Source organism: Asterias amurensis, chromosome 17, assembly GCF_032118995.1.
Source record: "Asterias amurensis chromosome 17, ASM3211899v1".
NCBI classification, from domain to species: Eukaryota; Metazoa; Echinodermata; class Asteroidea; order Forcipulatida; family Asteriidae; genus Asterias; species Asterias amurensis.
The window spans coordinates 4,000,903-4,025,191 of NC_092664.1; the positions used below are offsets into that span (position 1 = coordinate 4,000,903).

Genomic DNA, 24,289 nt, shown 5'->3' on the forward strand with positions numbered 1-24,289 from the left:
GTAGTCATTGTCTCTAATTCCTTCCTTTGAGGGTCTCAATTGGCATTGAACCCATAACAGGGGCCAGACCTTAGCATTGTGTACTCAATATCAAGACTTTGTCTTCTAAAGATGTTTGAATTAAATCTCTCCTACACAAAATCAATCATGAGGACCTTTTTTTATGTTGAATGTTTTAAGAAGATGTTTCAGCCCAGGCATCCCCGGCCTGGACAATGTTACAAGATGTTCATACTCCTTCAATAGTGATGGCATGCCGAATTTTAATTTTTTAATAATTCTTTATTATGACCAATTTTTTGCAATGGTTAGGCCTAGGCCTAATGAACGTCCATTCAAAATAAGTAAGAAAAATAAAATTTTGAGCTGTCACTTTCTTGGGGGGTTCAGAAAAAAGTATTTGTTTCCCAAGAAAATTAGTTGTTTACAGAAGGTGTTGTTTGGAATATATGGGTAATTTGTTAGCATTAAGTGTTACATGTATGGCATTTTTTTCTACAATGTTGATGCACCTGCACGTGCAGCCTTCCATGCACCTTCAAATTTCTTTGGATTTCATTTGATTGATTTGGTAAACTTGTCTTTTGAATGGAAAAATCTCTCTAGGTTAAATTTGGGATTCGGTGGGCTTGTGTGTGGATTTATTGTGCATAAAACTGTACAATATTTTGTGATTTATCATTTAAAGGTTAAATTGGTACATGTATTGAAAATTGCTTCCCCTTGGATGTGGTTTGACATTGTAATTGTTCTACTTTGTGTTTCAATGGGTTGGTATACACAACTTTAAAATGTGTCTGGGCCCAATGCCTACAGCTGAATTTTGAGCTTACGATCACCACTCTGCTTACGACTCTGCAAGCGCCCAATTTCTGCGCTAGCTGTGTAAGCGAAGAATGCCTAGTAGTCCCACATTCAAGCAGTCAAACATTCCAGTGAATATGCTTGATTTTATGTGCAGTATTTCTTAATATAGGTCTGGTCTGGTGTGCACATCAAATGGCTCTAGTGCAAAACTTCTAAATGGGTCTGATGTGTCCAATTTTTAAATGGGTCTGGTGCCCAACTTTCAAATGTGCCTGGTGTGCCCAACTTTCAAATAATGTCTGGTGTGCCCTACTTTCAAATGGGTCTTGTGTGCCCAACTTCTAAATTGGTCTTGTGTGCCCAACTTCTAAATGGGTCTTGTGTGCCTAACTTCTAAATGGGTCTTGTGTGCCTAACTTTCAAATGGATCTAGTATGCACAGCTTTCAAATGTGCCTGCTGTGCCCAAATAATGTGCCTAACTAAACCAATTTGTGCTGGGTCTGATGCACAGTGGTCTGGTGTGCCCAACTTTCAAATGGGGCTCTAGTGTGCCCAACTTTTTAATATGTCTGTTGTGCCCAACTTTCTAATGTCTGCTGTGCCCAAATAACGTGCCCTACTGAACCAATTTATGGCTGGGTCTGATGTGCCCAGTGGTCTGGTGTGCCCAACTTTCAAATGGGGCTCTAGTGTGCCCAACTTCTAAATGGGTCTTGTGTGCCCAACTTTAAAATGTGCCTGGTGTGCCCAATTTTCTTATGTCTGCTGTGCCCAAATAATGTGCCCAACTAAACCAATTTATGGCTGATGTGCCCAGTGGTCTGGTGTGCCCAACTTTCAAATGGGGCTCTAGTGTGCCCAACTTTCAAATGGGTCTGGTATGCCCAACTTCCAAATGTGCCTGGTGTGCCCAACCTTCTAATATGTCTGCTGTGTCCGAATAATGTGCCCAACTAAACCAATTTATGGCTGAGTCTGATGTGCCCTACCAGGGGTCTGGTGTGCCTGACTTTATTTTCTGAAAATACTTTGCCAGTTTGCCCTGAATACAACATTTTTGTATCCCATAAGAAAATTGTTTCTGGTTGAATCAAAATTTAAATAAAAGCTGTGGCATTATGTCACACAGCTCTAACCACATCTCCCGTGTATAAGAATAAACATGTGGTCTTATTTTGAACCAAGGACATTTAAAGATCAGATTTGTTCATTTCACTTTGCTCCCTATTTATTAAATCAACCATTCTGATTTAAAAATGAAATTAAATAGTGTAAGTAAAGACACAATAATAATTTGATAAATTAGTTGACTCGGTAATTTGATAACTTTCATACATTTACATAACAACAAATTATAACAACTCAGTCTTCATAAGTACCTATAGCATAACAATTAAGGCAAAAAGTGCAAGCTTTGCACAAATTCATCAATAAATTTACAACCTACAGCATTTTCCTTTGTACGTATAAAATGCATTTTTAATATGGTCTTTTTCTTTTTTACAATTACACAAATTAATCCACCAAATATTGGCAAAAAATATATATATATCTTGTTTCCTTATCTAATACATAGCTTCTATCTAAATGGTTAGAAAAATTGTCAATAGCCCAGGTGTAAACATGGCTATAATTAATTTTGAGCAATTAACAAACATAGTTAAAGGCAGTGGACACTATTGGTAATTACTCAAAATAAAAATTAGCATACTTGGTTACGAATAATGGGGAGAGGTTGATAGTATAAAACATTTTGAGAGACGGCTCCCTCTGAAGTGACATAGTTTTTGAGAAAGAAGTTATTTTCCACGAATTTGATTTCGAGACCTCATGTAGCATTTGAGGTCACGAAATCAAGCATGTGATAGCACACAACTTCGTGTGACCAGGGTGTTTTTTCTTTCATTATTATCTCGCAACTCCGACGACCAATTGAGCTCAAGTTTTCACAGGTTTGTTATTTTATGCTTATGTTGAGATACAACAAGTGAGAAGACTGGTCTTTAACAATTACCAATAGTGTCCACTGTCTTTAATTTGTTATCATATTATTTTAAAATTTGGACTTCCTAGTTTCACTCGTTACCAATGAATTTAAAACACTTTTTTAAATGGAAAAAGCACCAGTGAGTCTGCTGCCCCCTTGTGTCTCATTATTGATAATAATCATTCAGCGCAATCATGTCATTAGCTTTGAATACTGCCATCTACATGTATGACTGCTTTTCGAATACACATCTTAGAGATGCAAGGAGAGTAGAGGCTGAAATATAACGTGAGAGTACTGTACTGATAAACCGTCACAATAATTGTGCAATACCTTGCATCTCAGCCCCCAAAACACAAACATGCTGTGCCCCTGCACCTGGTTTTGTGTGCACATCCAGGGTATTTTAAGAAGATACGTTGTGACACTTTTTTAAATGTATTTTTAAATGCTATATTATGAGATATTATTATATCTTGAATTATTTTATGACAGCTTTGCCAACCCCAACTAGAATCATGTTATTTTTAAAGTTGTAAAGTGACTTTAGACTCGAGCAAAAAGTGAGATAGTTGTTTACACATTAACAATTATTAGTAGTATTTTAATATATTAGTTATCAAATCGTTATTGATTTACATACCAAAGTCTCAGTCAAGATTTTAAGTGAGCAACTAATACATAATCATCATGAACACATTGCTTCACAAAATTCATTTAAAACTCAAAAAGGGCTCGAAATTAACACTTGATGAACTCGAGATAAGACTAGTCCTAATTCTTTGTGAAATCCACCCCAGAAAACTAAATTCTGCCAGTCTGATAGTTTTATGAATAAATCATAGTCATTACCTCATGGAGTAATATCCTCAAACGTTGACTTTAATTCTGAAGAATACCTTTAATTTCTGATGAGCATCAAATTGTTCTTATCCATTTAAGGACAAATGACACAAATCTTATGAAGGTAGTCAAAAAACAACTTTTAAGTTTAAAATTATTGTTTTTTTCTCATACTGATTCTGGTCTTGTACAAAAAACTTTGAATGTCTCGTAGATCTCTCCCCCCCCACCCCAAAACAGAAAAGAAATGAAGCCCTACATTCACCAAAGTTCAATCACCAAGCTCCATGCTCCAGGCCTTTATAATAACAGACCATCCTCTGTGTTGTCATTGAATACATTGGTTCGGACAACTCTAGTAATGAAGAGGCTTGCATAAACATCCGTCTCCAGTGGGGCTCCCTCTACAGTTTAGCTTGAGCTATGTTCTCCTTGAGGAATGGTTGGATGTATAAGTGGTACGCATCTTTGACCTAGAAGATTGGAAATGAATAACAAATGAATATGATGTGTAAATCATTGAGATGATGATGTGTAATCAACGATATAATAGATGTTAAATTTTGCATCGGGGATAAAGAATATTAATTTTGGTTTTTTTACCCATACACCGATGTGTGTTAGCACTGTATACTCGGTACTTTCCCGAGTCCTGTGAAAAAATATCACAGGCATGTTACTCGGGTGGGATTCGAACCCACGACCCTTGCATCTCTAGAGCAGTGTCTTACCAACTAGACTACCGAGGTTGCCGAGTAACATGCCTGTGATATTTTTTTCACAGGACTCGGGAAAGTACTGAGTATACAGTGCTATTACACACATCGGTGTATGGGTAAAAAAAAACAAAATTAATATTCTTTATCCCTGATGCAAAATTTAACATCTATTATATCGTTGCGGTACCCGCTGCCAAAACATAGGATTCGAACTGCCTCTAGCTGCCGGGCACCTTGGTAGTCTAGTTGGTAAGACACTGCTCTAGAATTGCAAGGGTCGTGGGTTCGAATCCCACCCGAGTAACATGCCTGTGATATTTTTTCACAGGACTCGGGAAAGTACTGAGTATACAGTGCTAACACACATCGGTGTATGGGTAAAAAAACCAAAATTAATATTCTTTATCCCCGATGCAAAAATTTAACATCTATTATTTCTTAAAGTTTGTTTGTAATGCCTTGAGTACCTTGTTTGGTAGATACGTGCGTTACATAAGACTTTGATACTATTATTATTATTGTGACTGTTTCAAACCTTACCTCTTGCTGGTTCATTGGGGCAGACTTGGCCCACTTGTACATGTTCTCATAGACATTGCCATCGTATCGTCCCATGACAGAAGCCATGTGTTTATCATGGAAGTCAAAGGAGTCGACCAGTGCTACTGCATTGGGGCGCACCTCAACCAAAAGGCGGATCAACTGACGATCGATTAGATCCAACTGCTGACCAGTCAAGTAACCATCCTGGATTGGGGTCGAAAGAAAGTCAAAAAACTGAAAGTCTTTGGGATTTGTGAGGTATCAATGTGTATTTGGTTTTGCAGTTTGCAGTGTTCTTGGTAACACCATGTGTGTATCTACTTGCTAGGTAGATTATGTTCGTTTGAGAACTCGTCTTCCTTTATATTTAACAACCGTAGAGTAAATTTTCAGGAATCTGAAGACTTCTCAGTTCTAAAAAGAACTGTTCTGCTATTAACTTTTACCTAGGCAGATTAGGTAGTAAATCGAACGGGACTACTTCTTTTGCTTCAGTGAATCGGGAACTTCTTGTTTTACTTCAAAACCTGCGTATAGCGAGTTCTTAATTGGTTTTGACATTTCGAAGTTTATTAAACCTTGTGTTTTGTTCTACCCTTTTAAGCTATTTTCCCTGAACAATGCAACAACAGCTACTATAAGCCTGCAGAGAGTGAGGCCTACCAGCCCTTTCCACTAAAGCATCAGTATGCTATTTCATGGTATCAGCAGCATTCTCCCTTAATAGTGGTACTCTTGCTGAATGCTGGTTGTTAAAACATCCAAGAACCACTAACAATTCTCTCCAAGTGTTCTGGATAGCGAGTTCAGTGTTCAGTGTTGTTGTTTAAAATTTCCAAAGTCAATTTGTTCTATTATTAATATATTCCAACTCTTGCAAACAGACTGACTTAAAAGAGTTTAATTCTCCCACCTGCAAGAAGTCTCCTCTGTTTTCACTGATGCCATGGATGGCGTATACATGGAACATTGTCATCATGGCTTTCCTAACGGCTGGAGGGGCATCCATGCTCTCTAGGGCAGAGTAGAAGGTCTGAACCACAGAGAGATGACAGTGGGCCTAAGGAGGTGGCAGAGAAGGGAAACAAGATCTTTGTTGAATCATTAATAAACAGTGTCCGGGTATCCAATAAAAGACGTTAGGCTTTTGACCGCGACGATGTCATGAAGAAATTTGATGTACCCATTTGGTAGTGTTTTGATAATAATGAGAAGGATGATGGTTGAAGGTTGGTCTTTCAAATTGATTGCAAGGTATTGTTTGTAAATAGTTTTATTCATTTGTCGAAAATGTCTTTATTGAGAATCAAGCAAAAACAGGCCAACATGGGTGAAAAAAAGGTGGTATCTCATTAGGGTTTAAACAGTATTATGCATACTGTACATGTAGATTAAGCTCTTTTCAAATAATTTTTGTTGTTGATAATCACCAAGGTCGTCAACAACTCATTTTGCTTGATCGCATCAAATATATGAATATATGCTTCAACATAAGTTCACCTGGCAACGCAGCAGGTGCTAATTATGAAATGGTTTACCTCAATGCTAAATAATAGATGTTAAATTTGCATCGGGGATAAAGAATATTAATTTTTTTTGTCCCCCCTTTTTTTTTAACCCATACACCGATGTGTGTAAGCACTGTATACTCAGTACTTTCCTGAGTCCTGTGGCATATTACTAGGGTGGGATTTGAATCACGACCCTTGCAATTCTAGAGCAGTGTCTAACCAACTAGACCACCAAGATTGCCCAGTAGCTAAAGGTAGTTTGAATCAAAATCAATGATAAAATTATTTGTGATGGGAACTGAATACAAAGTAACTTACATTTGCGGCTCTTATCAGGTACAGATGATTCTGGTTCCAGGCTAGAGGTTTAGCCACACCAGACTTCTCAGTATTAGCAAGATGCTCCGCTGTCTGCATGATGATCCTGTTAATACAAACACACAAGGGTCAATTTCACAACGGTATTCCTAACTTAGAACTAGTCCTACGACTCCTTAGGAGGTATTTAACTATCTTTAGACTAAACATAAGTTAGGAAGAGTAGGGTGCCGTAGCACCTTGTAAACCCTTACAAGGTACTACATAATTGGGACTCAGAATCCATCACTGCAATAACCTATCTTTCTGATATACTTGTGTATACTCGGCGCCTTGAGTACCTTGTTTGGTTGGTGCATGTACGTGCGCTATATACATTGTAAGACTTTGATATTATTATCACTCGTTATTAATAACTCATCCTTCATGAAACTCAAGATCAGACCATTTTAAAACTCTATGTGAAATCCAACCCTGTGTCCATTGTCTGAAACCATGGGTTAGGCTTGGGGCGCCAGCTTAAGGACTGTCCCTCTGTTTGAAGTGCCATAACAATAGTGTATAAGTTTTCAAAAATAGTCTCTATGTACGCAAAACATAATATAATTTAACTGGCCCTCATCAAAATGAAATGAAATATATAAAGCAATTTGTTATGAAAATACTACTGCCATTGCAGTCAACCACCTAATTTATTGAAAAGCACATCAACTTGATTGATGTAGGACTCCTATCTCTCCTGGGGATGGCCAATGTGATTAGTTACCTTTGAGCCTTGTGACGGTAGGCATCCAGAAGTACCTTTGGGTTGAGGAAGTCAGCTTCCGAGCTGGCTGAGCAGTGAGCTTGAGGGGACACTGCCAGGTACGACATGACGCCTTGTGCAGGCTTGCCGGATTTCAGCGCGCCGACACACTTCATCAGAAACCTTCACAGGAAACAAATGCCAATAATGTTATCATTTGATACTTTATACATACATTTCCATATACATATGAAAATGTATTTTGTCACCAAAAATCAATCTGATCAGGATTTTGTTTCAGTAATTATGGTGGCTACTCATTTCTTGACCATTTGATAAAATAAAATAAAAATGTAGGCAAACTTAGTAATAATTTGGTCCGTAACCTGCCTCTGCAAAGCTAAGCAACCTGGGTTATAAAATTGCTTAACAGCTTTATGACTTCGGCCCACTGTGCCTACCTAGATTGCATTGCTCAAAATAACCCACAGATTGCCGTAGTGCCCTGTGCTTTTGCTGTGGTGCCCTTTGCAAAGTTATGATTGCCCTCATAGAATTGCCCCCTTACTAGAGGAAAATTGCTCTTCCCCTTCAAAAACAACATTCAAGGCCTGTAATTGTGAGATTTGAACTCTGGATATTTGCCATATCTTACCTAGCCGTCTGCAAAAGCATGACTGTGTTCTCGCCCTCGTAGGTGCAAGCAGGGGCCTCGTTGGCATACAGCAAGGGGAACCCGCTGGCTTGTGAGTAGCCATGCCCGCCGCATGCCATCCTAAGAAGCTCTACTCCAGCAGTGGCTGCACTAGAGGTGAAAGCCTTCAGCCCTGCAGCTGTGGCATGAAGCTGAAATTGCAAGAGAGTGTGGAGTTTTAAGGGGTGTCCAACTTTCCTCAAGAACATTTGCATTAATAGTAGTCATAAAAACAGGCACAGTATACATAGCTGTGTTAACCTCAGACGCACTTAATTGTGTCTCAAAGATGAACTTGAAAGATGAAATCTCTGTCCGTCTTCACTGTCTTCACTGTCTGTCTGTCTGCTGATCTTCCTGTCAAGGGAACTCGGCAAACTTCCACCAGGGGATATAAACACCAAGCTGGCAACAGCCAATCTCTCTCATAGAAACATTGGTTTAGCGTCTTTGAATATGAATTGCACAATTCAAGAAAATGTGATTCAGTAACTAGACGCCAACCGGATTATAGTCATTGTGAAATCAGCGGTCAGCTTGGTAGGATTTGAACCCACAACCTTGTAATTGCAAGTTCTGGAGTCGATTTCACAAAGAGTTAGGACTAGTCCTACCTGAGGACTAGTCTTGGAGATATTAAAAACTTAAAGCTACATGTAGTCCTAAGTTAGGACAAGTAACTCGTCCTAACTCAAGATAAAACTAGTCTTAACTCTGTGTGAAGTTCACCCCTGCAGCCTAACCTCTGAACCAATATCTCCATAGGTTACTGTTCCTAAAAACTGTTTCTAAAAACTGCTCCTTACCACCTCTTCATTTTGTACTTGCCTCAGGGAGGACATTGAAGTTACCATCGCTGACTGCATCAAGGCTCTGTGCAAACATCTGCTGCATTTGTTTACCTGAGAATGTGAAGGCAAATGCCATGGCCAGATATGGAAACAGCTTCAGCTGTTGGCTCTGGTAATCTATCACCTGAGGTTCACCCGCACTGGAATGAGAACGGCCAAAATGACAGTTGAACACACAAGCGTGAGTACAATGTATTGTATATTGACTCATTGCACTGAAATCACACATTTGCCATTGCAAGAGTCAAATAGAATATAATAATAATATGGATTTATAATGTGCACGTCTCTAGAAAAACGCATAAAAGAAACAACAAAAAAGTTATGTTCAGAACAGGTGAAGAGGGAAAACATTTTTTTTTCTAACATCTCAAAACAAATGGGACTTCAATCAATTCTCTCTTAAAGATATTCAAAGATGTTTTTGACGTAGTGAGGGAGGGAGCTTGTTCCTAATGGGAGCTTCAGCATCTTTGCAAAGGCACGCTAACCATAGCAAGAGATTGTGAATCTTGGTTGAGTTATCATTAAATGAAGTGGGGTGAGATCTTTAAAGGCAGTGGACACTATTCGTAATTACTCAAAATAACTGTTAGCATAAAAATTTACTTGTAAGCATGGTAAGCAAGCAATGGAGAGCTGTTGATCGTATAAAACACTGTGAGAAACGGCTCCCTCTGAAGTAACTTAGTTTTTGAGAAAGAAGTAATTTTCAATGAATTTAAATTCAAGACCTCAGAATAAGATTTTGAGGTGCTGAAATCAAGCATCTGAAAGCACACAACTTTGTGTGACACAGGTATCTCGCAACTTTGACAACCAATTGGGTTCAAATGTTGGGATACACCAAGTGAGAAGACTTGTCTTTGTCAATTACCAATAGTATCCAGTGTCTTTATCAGTATGTAGTGGCTGAGATCGTTAATCGCGACCAGATTATTTGAGTGAGTTGAGCTCACAGAGATGGAGGAAGCAAATTCATTTCAAGAATCATCCACACTCGTTAGAGAGATCCTTGTTGCCACAAATTGTTGAAGCCAAGATTAATTTTAATTTACCCTGGAATGAGTTCTGACTGTCGCCTGACAGCACTGTACCGTATAGCAATAGTTGATGCCTGAGCTAAGGTACGACCCATACCACCAACAATCAAACTGCGGATAAGTATCATACTTCCATAGGAAAGCTTTGCTGCAGGAGGGGCAACGTAGGTACCTTCTGGTTCAACCTGAGGACAAAAAAACATCAGAATAGGGCGTCATGACAGAGTGGTTTAGAGCATTGAGTTCAAGTTCTAGTTGTTGTTGTGGGTTCGGGTCCCGATTGTGAAACTTATGAACTTGAGCAAACTACTTCACTATGATTGCTTCTCTTCACCAAGGGTCATAAATGGGTACTTGCGAGGGTAGAGGTTTATAGTGTGTCTGAAAAAGCCTTCGGAACGCCATGGCAATCCGGGGCTGTATACTTCCCAGGGAGCTGAGGAAGATTAAGGGAATGTTATTGGCCCAACGACCAGGGTAAAGCCCATTGATACGGGTATTTTCAAAAATGCGCTTTAAAAAAAGAACTCATTACAACGGTTAAATCTCAACACACTTTCGGCAACTCTTGCCTGTAAGTTCAAAAACCATTCAACTGCAAGGGAGAAAACCAGTACAAGGAAATACCGTCTCTGTGTACTGTGTATACTTGAGCATTTACAACCACAGGGCCAAAATTCAAAGAGCTGCTAAGCCAAGCAGAAAATACTGCGAAACAATTCTCCGGTTAGCAGAAATAAGCAGGGTACCAGACACAAATGGTACATGTGACATGATATGGTAGCACCTTGTAAACCATTATAAGGTGGTAACTAGTTGGGTCTCAAAATTCATCACTGCAATAACCATCTTTCTGAAAGTTTGTATATACTCAGTGCCTTGAGTACCTTGTTTGGTAGATACGTGGGCTATATAAGACTTCGTTATTATTATTAGTAGTATTATGGTACATACATCATGTACACGGTTAAAGTCTTGTTTTTGTAAGCTTCTTGGGCTTATAAGTGTCTCTTTCGTGTTTTTTAAAAGCAGCTATATGAAATTGGGGCCTGGAAATGATGGATGTGCCATTTCCAAATCCAAACTGGTCTTGACATTTTAAAGATGAAATTTAAAGCCTCTGTTACAGTTGCCGGGTGCCAGCTTACATTACCTGTGCATACTTCATGAGCATGTTCTCCCTTGGGATGCGTGCATGTGTGAAGCGTAGGAAGCCGTTATCAATGCTTTTATAGCCCATCTTGGGTCCAATGTCACCCAACTCAATACCTATATGGGCAGTGAGAGGAAATTATACTTATAGACAAAATGCTTTACCACAATAAAATGTCTAGTGCCGTTACTTAATGGGTCAATTTTGTAACAATGTTATTATTTCTTTCTTGCATTGAAAACAGGATCCTCACAAGCGATAAGCACTGTAATCTGTAGGACTGAAGAAACCTGAGACATTCAGGCAGGGACTGAAAACCCTATCCACGCAAGGCTCTGGTCCAAGTGGGGCCCCTCACAGGTGAAAGGCAGGTAAGAATCTTAGTCATCTAAGCTGAAACAATTGGGGACCAATATTATGGATCTGCTTACAATAAGCTAAGAGCCTGTGCTCACGGTAGTAAGGAATTCCCCACTTATGTCATGGGGTATTACACAGGTTAGTAGAGAGTTTTTGCTAGTGCGCAGGCGTTCTCCACGTTACCAGGCATCTGTGCCTAAACAGCTTTAGCGCAGAAATTTGACACTTGCCGAATAAAAGTAAGCAAAGAATGATGATGTTACTTTTGCTTTATAGTTAAAAACTTCCAAGGACTCTCCATAGGAGTTTAAACTGTTTGTGTGGAGTTACGCACTTTTAATGGTCAATGTTATACACATGTTTATTGTAGAATGTCAGGGCTATTGCTATTGAAGCAGCATCTGCGACTGTATAATACATTTAAACCACATGCTGATGGATTCGGACAAGAATGACCCGAGGCGGATTTCACAAAGAGTTAAGACTATAGTCTTATCTCGAGATAGGACAAGTTAACTTAGTACTAGCCTACTAGGACTAGTCCTAAGTTAGGATTACCTTTGTGAAATCATCACCTGGTCTCACTCTGTTTTCTTTTATTTTTATGCCTTACCTGGTAGTGGCATGTGGTCTTCCAGGCTTCGTAGAGGCACCATAAACATGTGAACCCCATGGCATTTGCCCTTTGTGTAGAGTTGTGCAGCAACCACAGCGTGTGTCACTGATTTGCCCACTGTTGGAAACCAAAAACATAAATTATTTTAAGCAGGAACATAGTGGAACAACTTTGCACTGAACTCTCTGTATATCGAGTAGCCACATGAAATCATAAACGCTTGCAAAGTGCATACTATCACTCAAGAACAAAAAGCTGGGTTAATGTAATAAAGTAATTTTCATATCTTAATTGTTTTTAAAGTTTCATTTTCTACTATTACTACACTTACTAATAGTGCACAGTTCTTAGACAATGCTTAAGTACACCATGAGAGCGTCTCAAAGAGAGTCATTTTTCTACAAGGTTTCAGAGCTGCGTTCAAAGTGTTAAATGACCTATTTATTAACACAATCTGCAGCTCACCATACCAGTAAAACCCCAGAGCAAAACCCCTTCTCGTAAAGATACATGTACTTGAACTGGGTTCTTTTAAATATTACAAAGGACCAGCAGCAGTAAGCAGAATACATAGCAAGACAGTACTCTAAAGAACAAACTCTACCTGGCAAGTAGATACACACATGGTACTGCAAACCAAATATTATGTTAGCTGAAATAGATTAACTCCATGAGTAAAAAGCTTACAGTTTCCAGGCCACCATTTCATGGATGTAAGAGTTGGACTGTGCAGCACAAACTCTTCTGTGGTGGGGTCATAGGTCGCTGTGGTCTCCAGCCCACGTAGAAACGTTCCTAAATGAAAGCAGTCAAAATCAACATTTAGTCTTACATTTCCCTGGCAACAAAAAATACATTTCTTGTTATAGGCAATTTATTCTACTTTGTCTATACAAAAGTCTAATTGTTGATGAAATTTATTTGTTTACTAAAACAGGGTTTGAACCTGTGACCTCAAGACTTATTTGCCAGGGCTCTTCGATCAAAACAAACTATGTCCACGCAGGAAAAATACTTCATAAATTGGAATACGCAATCTCACTTGGATTCAAATTTTGGGATGTAAAAACTGTTATAACCACATTGCCTCACTGTTAAATGATTCTCAAAATGCTTTACATGTAAACAATCAAATATTCAAAAGCTGATGTAATTTCTAACTGAGTAAGTTGTTATTGCCATTAGATTTAGAAATGACTACCAAACATTCTACCTTTCCTTTTGCCACTGACCAACCAACCAACACACACAAACCCATTACATGTTTAAGGTGATTTTCCTTTAGAAGTGAGTAAAACAAACTCAATTTTTAGTCATGAAAACGTTAGTGCAAGTTTTCAAACCTTCCTTTCACATTAAAACCGTCCCTAAAATGTGTTTTAATAAAAAACATTAAGACCTGTCACCTATGTAGTCTGCTTTAACTTGGGCAATGTTTACCCTTCAGGTTTACGCTTAAAACTGAAATCCAGTGCTTCTATTTTTAGCATTAGTGAGGGGTCCATAATGTGTGGGTAACAATTAATCCTTCATCATGTGATGAACAGGCAATGCTTGGTCTATGCAAACAGTGTGCCATCATATCAATGTGTTGTCAGTGATCAAGCAACGAGCATACAGTATAGTAAATGTAAGCCAAGGCCTTTTCACACTGCAGTCAAGGTCTGATCCATGCTAAAATTCAAATTGTACTGTTAAGTAATTGTGGTTACGCAGAAGTTTTCCGAGACCTCTTTTGGACTGTTAGTTTTACATCATGTTCATGAGTTGACACGGAGAGAAGTTAACCTTGCGTCACCCATTGGATTGAATTTTGTTATTCTACCGTCCAATGGGATGGCTTCAGTCAGTCATATTTGTTTCAACAATTACAAACATAGAAAACTGCGATCAACGTTCATCCAAGGTCATGTGGGTTTTGTTTGCAGTGTACAACATATAGTATGTAAAACAGTAAAATTTCGCTATTACTTGGATCGCTTGGACTAGCCAAATTAACCCTCTTTAACAGGGACATTGTTATAAGAGAACAGCAAAACAAAGAAACGCTAAGCAGAAATGAGATTTGGGACTTTGTACTCTCTATAATAGACCGTATTGAATATGACGTCACCGTTCAAATATCTGACCTATTTTGTACAACATGGCGTCTGTGCACGTGTATGTGCCGTAGAAATCAAACTGGGAATGTTGCATGCTGCGTGCTTCATTGATGTACGCGTTAGGACGCGCATGCGGTTTGCCCTACAAGATGGCGACTTTCATAGCAAAAAGGGGGTTATTCAATACAGTCTATAAGCAGAACGTCTATATTTTATAACAGTGCTCTTTATTATGAGAGTGGACTTCATGCAATTGTGCTATGCCATGGTACTGAAGCTCACCATCAGTGTCTGTAGTATTATCTTTCTATCATTGTTTATGATGGTCATCAGCTTATCATGCTGATCAGCTTGTGCTATCAACGACCTTAGCGGTCCATCTAGACAATGTTTGCATAGATTCAATGGGATTTTGTTTTATTTACATATAATCTAAGTAAGTTTAGTAGGCCTACAATGTATATAGTACACAGAACGCAAAACTTAAAAATGGGACAGACAAAAGGTCATCACTAATCCTGGTTCTTAGCCACTGACATGACTGATAATTAGTTCAAATAACCAAATAATGTCCAATAAGCTTGGGCGATATCACGATATTATCGAATATCGCGATATTAATTTGGACACGATTTCGATATCGGATGGATTTGGTTTTAATCGAATATATCGATTAAATATCGCGATGTATTTGCTAGCTGATACCCCATAGATTTGGAGTAAAACCAGAAGAATAGGTCATTAGAACACCTCTCTTATACTAGGACTGTCTCTTCTACAACTTTCACTTGGAGTTTTAAGACTGATGATGTCAAATTTCATTAATCGCGATTATATCGAATATCGCGATATATTGTTGGCGATATATCGTGAATAAAATAAATCAATATCGCCCAAGCTTAATGTCCAACATGTTCGTCCTGTCCTGGAGATTTTGTAAACTTTTTCTAGAGATCATATGTCCCCTTTACATGTATGATGGTAGTTTTTCCAGTCATTCATTTGAAAATTTCATATTCAGCGCTGAGATGCAAGTGATTCTATTTTTGTCGACCGCTTTTTATTAATTGACCTCTCGGGGGTCAACTATAGAGGGCGCACTTTATGAAACAACCGTACGTGTATAGACCTTATTGCAAATTCTCTGTACACACGCATTAGGGATGGAATGAGGTGCATGCTGGTCTAGCTAGCGATCAAGTTTGATAACTAGCTAAACCAGCATGCACGTCATTTAACAGTTAGCGCTTGCACAATGGGTATTTTGCAAAAAGGTCTTGTCTTAGTTTTGTACAAAATGAATTCTTCAGAGGGTGAGAGGAAGAGAGGGTTGAAAGGGGGTTCAGCAACAGAGCAAAATGCAACAAAACACTACTATTGTTTACTCTCTCTGATATAGAGACAGATACGTACACGTAACTAATAACTAACCATGTAGTGTACAAGACCAAGACACCATCAGACCAAGATAAGACCCAAACATTACTGTAATAATATAAGTTATCACACAAGCGCGAGACGATTACGGAAAAATATAGCGCTTCTGCATCCCATATCCAACGAGGCCGAAGATCGAGTTGGATATGGGACGCAGACGCGCTATATTTTCCGTATTTCCACGAGCGCGCGTGTAATAACGTATTTATCTTCAAGCAAACTTGGCGCGTGACATAGAACACACAAGACGCATAGTAGTGATATTAGCCGTGCAATATAGGTTTTTATCACCACTCCATTCTGCCAATCTGATTGGAGGATTAGAGCGTTCTTGAAGATAATGTCTGAGATGAAGGCACAAGAAACTTAAAAAGCAACGCACTGGATAAACAGACCGTGCCACAAAGCAACATGCTATACAGTTGTAGATCAAGGGATAAGGAACTCAAGTATTTACGAGTCAACCAGTTTATACTGAATCATGATTAACAGAGCAATAATACTAGATGATTTAAAACTATGGAATAGGAGACTTTGCTTGATCGTAAACTATAGGAAGTGCAATGCATAATCCAGTACGAAGAGTTGTAAATTCAAGCCAGCTTAAGATAGATTACATTTGTGTAACCTTTCAAGGCAGCCCCCCATTTATGGCCGTAAACACTCTAATTAGAGTTAGTAGTTCTGACTAATTAGAGTTAGGCTGTTCTATATATGCAGATATAGTACATACAATAAGTGTGTTAAACTTGTTATGACGTACCGTGACCTAGTTCAGTTTGGGCGTAGGTGGCTATAAACTCCCAGTTGTGGGCCGCCCCTACCCACTTTGCCATCTGCTTTTCCGAGGTCTGATTCCTCAGGGTGTGGATTACCATGGTGTCATGCAGTCCAAGTTGGCCAATATCATTGCCATCGGCAATTCTGTATGTAAAATGAATTTTAGAAGTGTAGTGGTATGATGATGTACAATGTGAGTAAAGGACAGACTTTTGGATTGAAATGAGACATCAATCTTAACAAAAGATGTCCAGTTTATCATTGTTTGTAACATCACTAAGGGTACAAGTATCCAAATTGGCGAATTTTACTATAAAGCTATGATCATTGGTAAGGGCAGGCCTAACACTTCACGGAGAAGGAAGGCGAAAGCCTCCATGCCCCTTGGTCATTGCCTTTGTGCCCTTGAAGTACTCTACAGTAGAAATTAAAAATTTCCTCTAAAAGGTGCCCTTTTACCAAAGAGAAAATGCCTTAGTCATTGGTGGCCTTGCCCTTTCAAAAGTGAAGCAAACATGCCTGTAAGGGCATTGCTAAGGATGTCTTATACTTTCAAAGATTGATGACACAGCAATGTAGCCGCAGCCTTCAAAATCGAGTAGGAAAGAGCCTCGTATCTTCGCCACTTGCGAGCTTATGTGGTCTCCCCCTCCAGACACGTTGCGGCTTCACAGCGTTGTCTTAGCCACCAAGGCCTGGGCACTCCAGACACTTGGCAGCACAGAGTTGTCTTAGCCACCAAGGCCTGGGCACTCCAGACACTTGGCAGCACAGAGTTGTCTTAGCCACCAAGGCCTGGGTGAAAGGCTAATCTCAGAATGGAGGGAAGGTGTCAAGTCTCAGAGGTCAAAATGAGTTTCGTTTGGATGTTACAATCAAACAAAGCGTGAGTGACTGGACAAAAGGTGCTGACATACATGTAAGACAACGAACGTGTAGAAGGCAAAGACCCCAACGTAGAAATGTACATATAGCCAATGACATTGAAACTGAAAAGAAAAGACATAATAGGAGACTTTCCAACGCTAGGTGGCAGCAGACTTATTGGGTAAATTTCCATTGTTTACGTAGTTCTGAACATGTGCATGATTGTGAGAACAATGGCTTTACCCGGTAAGTCTGCTGCCACATATCGTCCCAGAAAGTCCCCTATTAAAACAATAAGCATGCAGAACAATGTGTTTCAGTGCATAAAAATTGTCAATCAGGTTTAAAGCTCCACAATTATGCACTTTTCTACCTACAATGTAACTCTTGATATTTGACATTGCAGACCTGGAATTACATGGCCTCCATTGCCCCTTGACTTGGCCTTCGTGCCCCTTCAAAAATGTCCCATAGACTTTTAGATTTTCCAGTGGAAGTGGCCTCTGCAAAATGAAGATGGCCTTGCCCTCTCAAAGATGAAATTCCAGGTCTGTGATTGTCATTACATGTATATTGTGTACTGTATTTTTGTTGCAAGATTTACACACCATACATGTACGATCTACACCTAATGATACACATACTTGGTGTAGATCTGCCAAAACACAATTATTTCTGTAGGATTTCACTTTAAATAAGGTATACCATAACACATGAAAGTCATTTGAAAAGTACAAAAATTAAACCCTGTGTGTACATGATTCTTGTGTGGTGTGTATGAGCTTCGGTTGTTCATGTATTGCAAGTTTAGTTTTTTTTTTTTTTTACTTGGTTAATGCATCTATGGATGATGGAAGACTTTCATGCATAATCAGTGGTTGACCCCAGCTTACATTCAGTACACTTACAATGGGCTAAAAAAACTAAATCATAACTTGTTTACTAATGATAGAACATGCTACATGTGTACAGTACAGAGCAGTTTAAAGGTAGGGTATTAATACATGTTTTTTGTCAACGTAATGTTGATTTATAGGCAAACTTACCAAGAAAGAGATATTAAAAGTCACCTACATGTACATACATTATGTATGAAAGTTTCAGATCATATCATATTGGATGTTCTTCAGTTTTACCCTTACACGGATGACTAACAAGTCCATTCATACTGTATGCTTAGTACTTTCCCCAAGTTCTGTGAAAAAATCATAGGTATAGGCATACTCTCCGTTGTAATCAAGCCCATGACTTTTTCCAATCTAGAGCAGTTGTCTGACCAACTATTGACCCAATTCACCTGACGTCATCATTGAATAATCTTGGATGCACCATACTGGTGGGCAATGTCACTGTGCGTTATTCAGTAAAGTGCGTTTTTTAGGCGATGCAGCGTTTATACATAAACCTATTTGCCAGCCAAAATGGTGAGCGTGGCACAGTCGCCGCGTATGACATGCATGCAAGGGGTCAATGCAATGTAGTACCTCTTTTAGTAGAGGCCGTTAGAATCCTACATTTTCGCAGCGTGTAGCACAGTGATTTCATATGTCAAATTTGTAGACATTGGTCGTCATGTTGACCACAGTTTTCTACAGAAACAATTCCCACCACTACACTCAGACTACTTTGCAGATTCCATCACACACAAACAGATAATAATACATTTCTTAAATCCATCGGAACTGTAGAAGGTTTGACAAACTTCACTAAAAAGTTAACACTGTGACTGGTTGGTCAGTAAGCTGGTAAGGTACATGTAGTTGGCAATCAGACTGTCACACAGCATTGGACTAGTTGTTTACTGCACTGTACCTACCGTGTCCCATCTCAGTTTGAGCATACGTGCCAAGGATGGTGTGTTCCTGCGCTGCGCTCGTCCATTGCACCATCTGAGCTTCTGACGTCTGTGTGAACACACTGTGCATGAACATTGACTCGTGCAATAGCATTGAGGGAATGTTACCTCGTGCGGACGCACTGCTCAACAGAAGTACATGGAAGCATCATGTTAAAAGTTTGTCTTCAGAATCGTATACAATTTCCCAACTGGCATGACTGGTGCACTTTTTTTTAGCAATCACTATCTGTACTCTGTACTTGTTTTATATATTTATTTGTTTATACAAAATGAAAACAAAACCAAACCCAATCCCCTATCTTCATGTTTGTACAGACCCGCCTTGGGTACATGTAGTTTTAAAATTGTAATAACAAAATTGCCATCTAGATAATAAATATTCATAAAATAATACACAGAGACACCTACCATCCAGAAATTTATGTGCACCATATTAATAAGACCTGCAATTACACGGATGCCCTACATGTAGAATCATGACCTCTACTTGTTCTGTGCCTTGGTTTTCCACAGTCTTTAACATTTCCCAATGGAAGTGCCTAAATTGCAAATTGAAATGGCATTGCCCTCTCAAAGGTGAAATCCCGCGACTGCAGTACACATGTGTGCACCATAATTTAAGAGCACACATAAAACTCTGGTACTCAATGCAGCAGAAGTTTCCATCATCCACGTCATTTAGTGTGAAAATGTAGCATGGTTGTATGCACCATAGACTTGATTGATGCATTTGCCTGTTGGCGGCGGCTTATTTAAGGCTGTTTTGTAATGTGGACGTGTTTGCATTTGTTGCTTGTTTTGTTTTGTAACTTTGTCTTGAAAGAGAAAATATTTCTGATAGTGTAAACATGTAAACAAGTGTGTGAAAGAATAATTTTTCTGTGACTTAGAGGCACTGGACACTATTGGTAATTGTCAAAGACCAGTATTCTCACTTGGTGTATCCCAACTTCCATAACATAAAAAATCTCTGAAAATTTGGACTTAATTGGTCATCGAAGATGCAAGAAAATATTGAACAAAACATTACCCTTGTCAGCTTGTTGCACAAAGGTATGTGCTTTCACTTACAGATGCCCGAGTTCTAAAGGCTTCACGCCTGAAGTCTTTCTCAGATTCAAATATTTGTTCTGGTGAAAAAATTACCTCTTTTTGTCAAAAACTATGTTAGGCCTACTTCAGAGAGAGTCGTTTCTCACATTGTGTTACCACTGTCAGCTTGAAGTTGTTCGTAACCAAGTAAGTTTTTCTGCATGTGAGAAGTTACCAAACGTGTCTCCAGTGCCTTAAATGTAATGTAAAAGATGATGGATGATTAAAGGCAGAGGACACTTATTGGTAATTTTACTCAAAATAATTATTAGCATAAAACCTAACTTTGTAACGAGTAACGAACATTGTGAGAAGCGCCTCCTTCTGAAGTGAATAGTTTTCAAGAAAGAAGTACATTGAGGTCTTGAAATGAAGCATCTGAAAGCACACAACTTCGTGTGACAAGCAGACAAGGGTGTTTTTACTTTCATTTATATCTCACAACTTCGACGACCAATTGAGCTCAAATTTTCACAGGTTTGTTATTTTATGCATATTATTGAGATACAGCAAGTGGGAAGACTGGTCTTTGACAACTACCAATAGTGTCCAGTGTCTTCGAATGTAATGTAAAAGACGACGGATATGATTAATGAAGGTTTGTCTGAACTCTAACTGACCTACGATACCACATTTGCTCCTTGATGTCATGGATATCTAGTGCTTTGAGTTTCTTGATGCACAGGATGGCAATCCGAATGCTGTTAGTGTATGCCTCCTCCCTCGTCATGAAAGCCACATCCTTGCAATTGAAATCAGGATCATTGAAGGCCAGGGACTCTGTGAAACAATTGACACGAAAAAACAGCTTTGAGTTTCAATCTGAAAGCTTAAGCCTGGTCGATACTTCAAATGAGAAGCGAATTGTTGAAGTTACATGGCTATTCAACTGAACATTGCGCATGAATTTGTGAAGTCAAAATTTGTATCGCATAATTTGCTTTTGCAGGAAGTGTGAACCTGGCTTTACTCATACTCATTATTTATTTATTAATTACACACTCAACAGAACAATTACCACCAATAAAATTAATGGATTGGAACAATAAGAATGTTCAGTTTTAGATGTGGTAGGGAAAAATAGGGCTCCAATAAAGGGCTAGATAGCTCAGTTGGTAGAGCGCCGGCACGTTAATCCGGAGGTCGTTGGTTCGAATCCGACTCTAGTCAATTCTTTGTTCAACCCCAAAAATCAAATGTAGTTCAGTTAAGTATCCTACATGTAGTATCAGACCCAGCAGTTTGGGGCATGAGAATCATGAGATACGTCGAGAGCCCAAGTTACTCAGGGGTGGATTTCACAAAGGTAGTCCTAACTTAGGACTAGTCCTAGGCAATGCTAAGAGATAGGACCAGTCCTAAGTTATCTTAGGACTGGTCCTATCTCTTAGCATTGCCAACCAGTCCTAAGTTATCTTAGGACTGTTCCTATCTCTTAGCATGTAGTCCTAAGCAATGCGAAGAGATAGGACCAGTCCTAAGTTATCTTAGGATTAGGACTGGTCCTATCTCTTAGCATTGCCTAGGACTAGTCCTAAGTTAGGACTACCTAGTGAAATCCACCCCTGAGTAACTTGCCAGTCAGAAGGCACCCCCGAGCAAAGATATTGACAAAATAGGGACACCGCCAATAAACGGGCTAGATAGCTCAGTTGGTAGAGCGTCAGCACATTAATCCGGAGGTCGTTGGTTCAAATCCCACTCTATTCAACTCTTAGTTCAACCCCAAAAATCATTTCAAAATTTACCCAGTCAGTTTCCCTTTTGGTATCTGAACTATGTACGTATGATGAGGTTCGCTCCACAGTTCTAGGATGAGTATGCTTTGGTACTTGGCAAACTAATTTACTAGGCCCTAGGGCCTATATATAGTACCCTATTTACTAATTCAATCATGACAATGGTGTTATATATCTCTGTTGTTATCTATCAGTGTTTATTACAGATAAATCATTTGTGACAGTGATGACTTTGCTCGTTGGTGAAATTTTCAAACTTGCTATGTAAATACACCACTGTGTGATTGTGAACAACGATTTAAAAACGACTAGTGGTAGATAGAATACGTTAAGATGTCTACTTATAGAAGCTAGAGTAGGTACTCCTACCATTCACACAGGCTCCATGACCATCTACTGACCCTAGCTACTCTACATGTATGAATCACTTCTTCATTTTATCAGCATTATTTGTGAAATTCATAACCATAGACGTTTATAAACCATTGACGTATGAGAGAGAGAGATTGGCTATTATATTGCAAGCATTTACACCCTGACTGAAGGGCTAGGACAAGGTCAAGTACTGAAGTAGTGTAGTACACTTAGTATATAGCACGGAGGTAACTAATAGTAGAAATAAATTGTATACCCTTCCCTTGGAAAAGTTTCCGTATGGCGCCACCACTTTTTCATTCGAAATAAAATAATATAGTATCTAATTTACCTGATTGATATATCCCTTTTTGTAAAAATGAGTGAAAAAGTGGTGGCGCCATACGGAAAGTTATCCGCCTCCTTCCCTTGCCTTGTTGTGTTGTGTGGGTTTGCAGTGAAGATCCGACCATGGACCATCATGGAGGTATGATGTGTACTCCTAGCTAGAACAATACTCTATGCTAGAACATGGAGGATTATTCCTCCATGGCTAGAACTATGCGGTTTCGTTCGTTCCGCTATCAAATAACGGGAGACGATAGCGGAACGAAACCGCATACTAAACATACATATGGTGCATTTAATGGGAAGTAAGTCTTACACTAGGGACTAGTGTAAAACATTTGCAACCGGATCGGCCTGGTTGATTTAGTTTAGTTAGAATTGACTTCGTTCGAGATGAGATGTGGTAAAAATTGTTCCATGATCAAACAACAACACTTACCCACGTATCGCCTTCTTTCAGTAATTTCTCTGCCCCCATCGAGTACATAAGTGAGTTCTAGGGTGTTAAATGTGGCAGTGTCACGCTCTTTCTGGATATCTGGATTGATTTTGGATTCTGGATCCAAAGAGATTGCTCTTGCTGTCGACGCCATACCGCTGACCCAACGTATCGCACGCATGTAACACATACACAGTGTATGTGATGATAATGAACCTGCACAAAACAGTAGCTATAAACTAGTCTTGGTGCAAGAAGTTTCTCGTAATCCTTTGTATACGGGCGGTCGAAGCGGGCGCTGTTGGTAAGTTGGCCGCTCTCTGTGCGTGAAAGGTAAACGAGAAACGCGCGTATCTCGCACGCAGTTGTCATTTCTGGATTTGCTGGTATGAAGAAGGAGTGTCCAAGCCGCCATAAAACCGTAAAATTCTTTAATTTTCAGTTCCAGAATTATTTAAGAGTTTGGCTGAAAGTTCTAGAAGTCCGGGCCATTTTCTGATTATGTTTGTCCATTCATCGGCCGCGCCGCCGTGTGTTTCAGTGAGGCACATGTAGTGCATTATGCCCCAATTTTGGAGAGATGAAAGCCCTTTAAAATCGCCATCCGATGGTGCCAAACTTGTTTAGATTTGACATCAGTCTGGCGAACTGAACCAGTTATAATTCTGTGATCTCTATTTGACAGCTCTGTGCTCAAAAACAAGAGGAACCGCTCGGAGCGTCCCGTAACTTGTTATTTTTTTCCGCTGTGAGGAAGCGTCCAAGCCGCCCTAAACTTTAACATTCGTCGGGAGCAGGGATATGCCAAGACTCAGGTACAAATTGCATCTCTCTATCATTTTTAGTTCTAGAATTATTCAAGAGCATAGCTGAAAGTTTGTATAAATCTTTTGTAATATTATTTTAAATGAATTATTTTTTTCCCCAATTCATCATCACCACGCGCCTTTTTTTTTTTTTTTTTTTTTGGGGGGGGGGGGAGGGGGGTCGGGAACACTCCCTGGCCTCTAGCCGCTTTGACAATCTCCATAGCACTTAATTTTAAACGAGAGGAATGCCTTTGAAAATGTCCATATAATGG

The 24,289-nt window shown here is 39.3% G+C and overlaps 1 protein-coding gene and 1 non-coding gene across 3 annotated transcripts; one reads left to right on the forward strand and one right to left on the reverse strand.

Moving 5' to 3' along the window:
* Positions 1–1,940: 1,940 nt before the first annotated feature.
* LOC139949859 (peroxisomal acyl-coenzyme A oxidase 1-like) lies at positions 1,941–23,388 on the reverse strand. 2 transcript variants are annotated; one of them, XM_071948415.1, is made up of 14 exons: positions 23,209–23,388; positions 20,949–21,108; positions 16,495–16,655; positions 12,880–12,987; positions 12,190–12,309; positions 11,217–11,332; positions 10,079–10,248; positions 8,998–9,160; positions 8,131–8,321; positions 7,497–7,658; positions 6,731–6,836; positions 5,815–5,961; positions 4,899–5,105; positions 1,941–4,112 (listed from the first exon to the last, which is right to left on the reverse strand). In XM_071948415.1, exons 1-14 carry the CDS (start codon positions 23,360–23,362, stop codon positions 4,044–4,046), a joined length of 2,034 nt encoding a protein of 677 aa, XP_071804516.1. In that variant the 5' UTR covers positions 23,363–23,388; the 3' UTR covers positions 1,941–4,043. The 2 variants fall into 2 exon arrangements, with proteins under 2 accessions (XP_071804516.1, XP_071804515.1); XM_071948414.1 differs by lacking the exon at positions 16,495–16,655 and adding an exon at positions 19,195–19,355 and having other exon boundaries at positions 1,942–4,112.
* Trnan-guu (transfer RNA asparagine (anticodon GUU)) lies at positions 21,426–21,498 on the forward strand. The gene has a single exon. It is a non-coding gene; the product is annotated as a tRNA-Asn (tRNA).
* Positions 23,389–24,289: the final 901 nt, after the last annotated feature.

Excerpts from the sequence above, each read along its gene's own strand:
- LOC139949859 (XM_071948415.1), bottom strand. The coding sequence starts at position 23,362 with ATGGCGTCGACAGCAAGAGCAATCTCTTTGGATCCAGAATCCAAAATC. Across the intron at positions 6,837-7,496 it reads TACCGTCACAAGGCTCAAAG|GATCATCATGCAGACAGCGG; the intron begins GTAACTAATCAC and ends TTGTATTAACAG. Across the intron at positions 5,962-6,730 it reads ACCTGATAAGAGCCGCAAAT|GCCCACTGTCATCTCTCTGT; the intron begins GTAAGTTACTTT and ends CCACCTCCTTAG.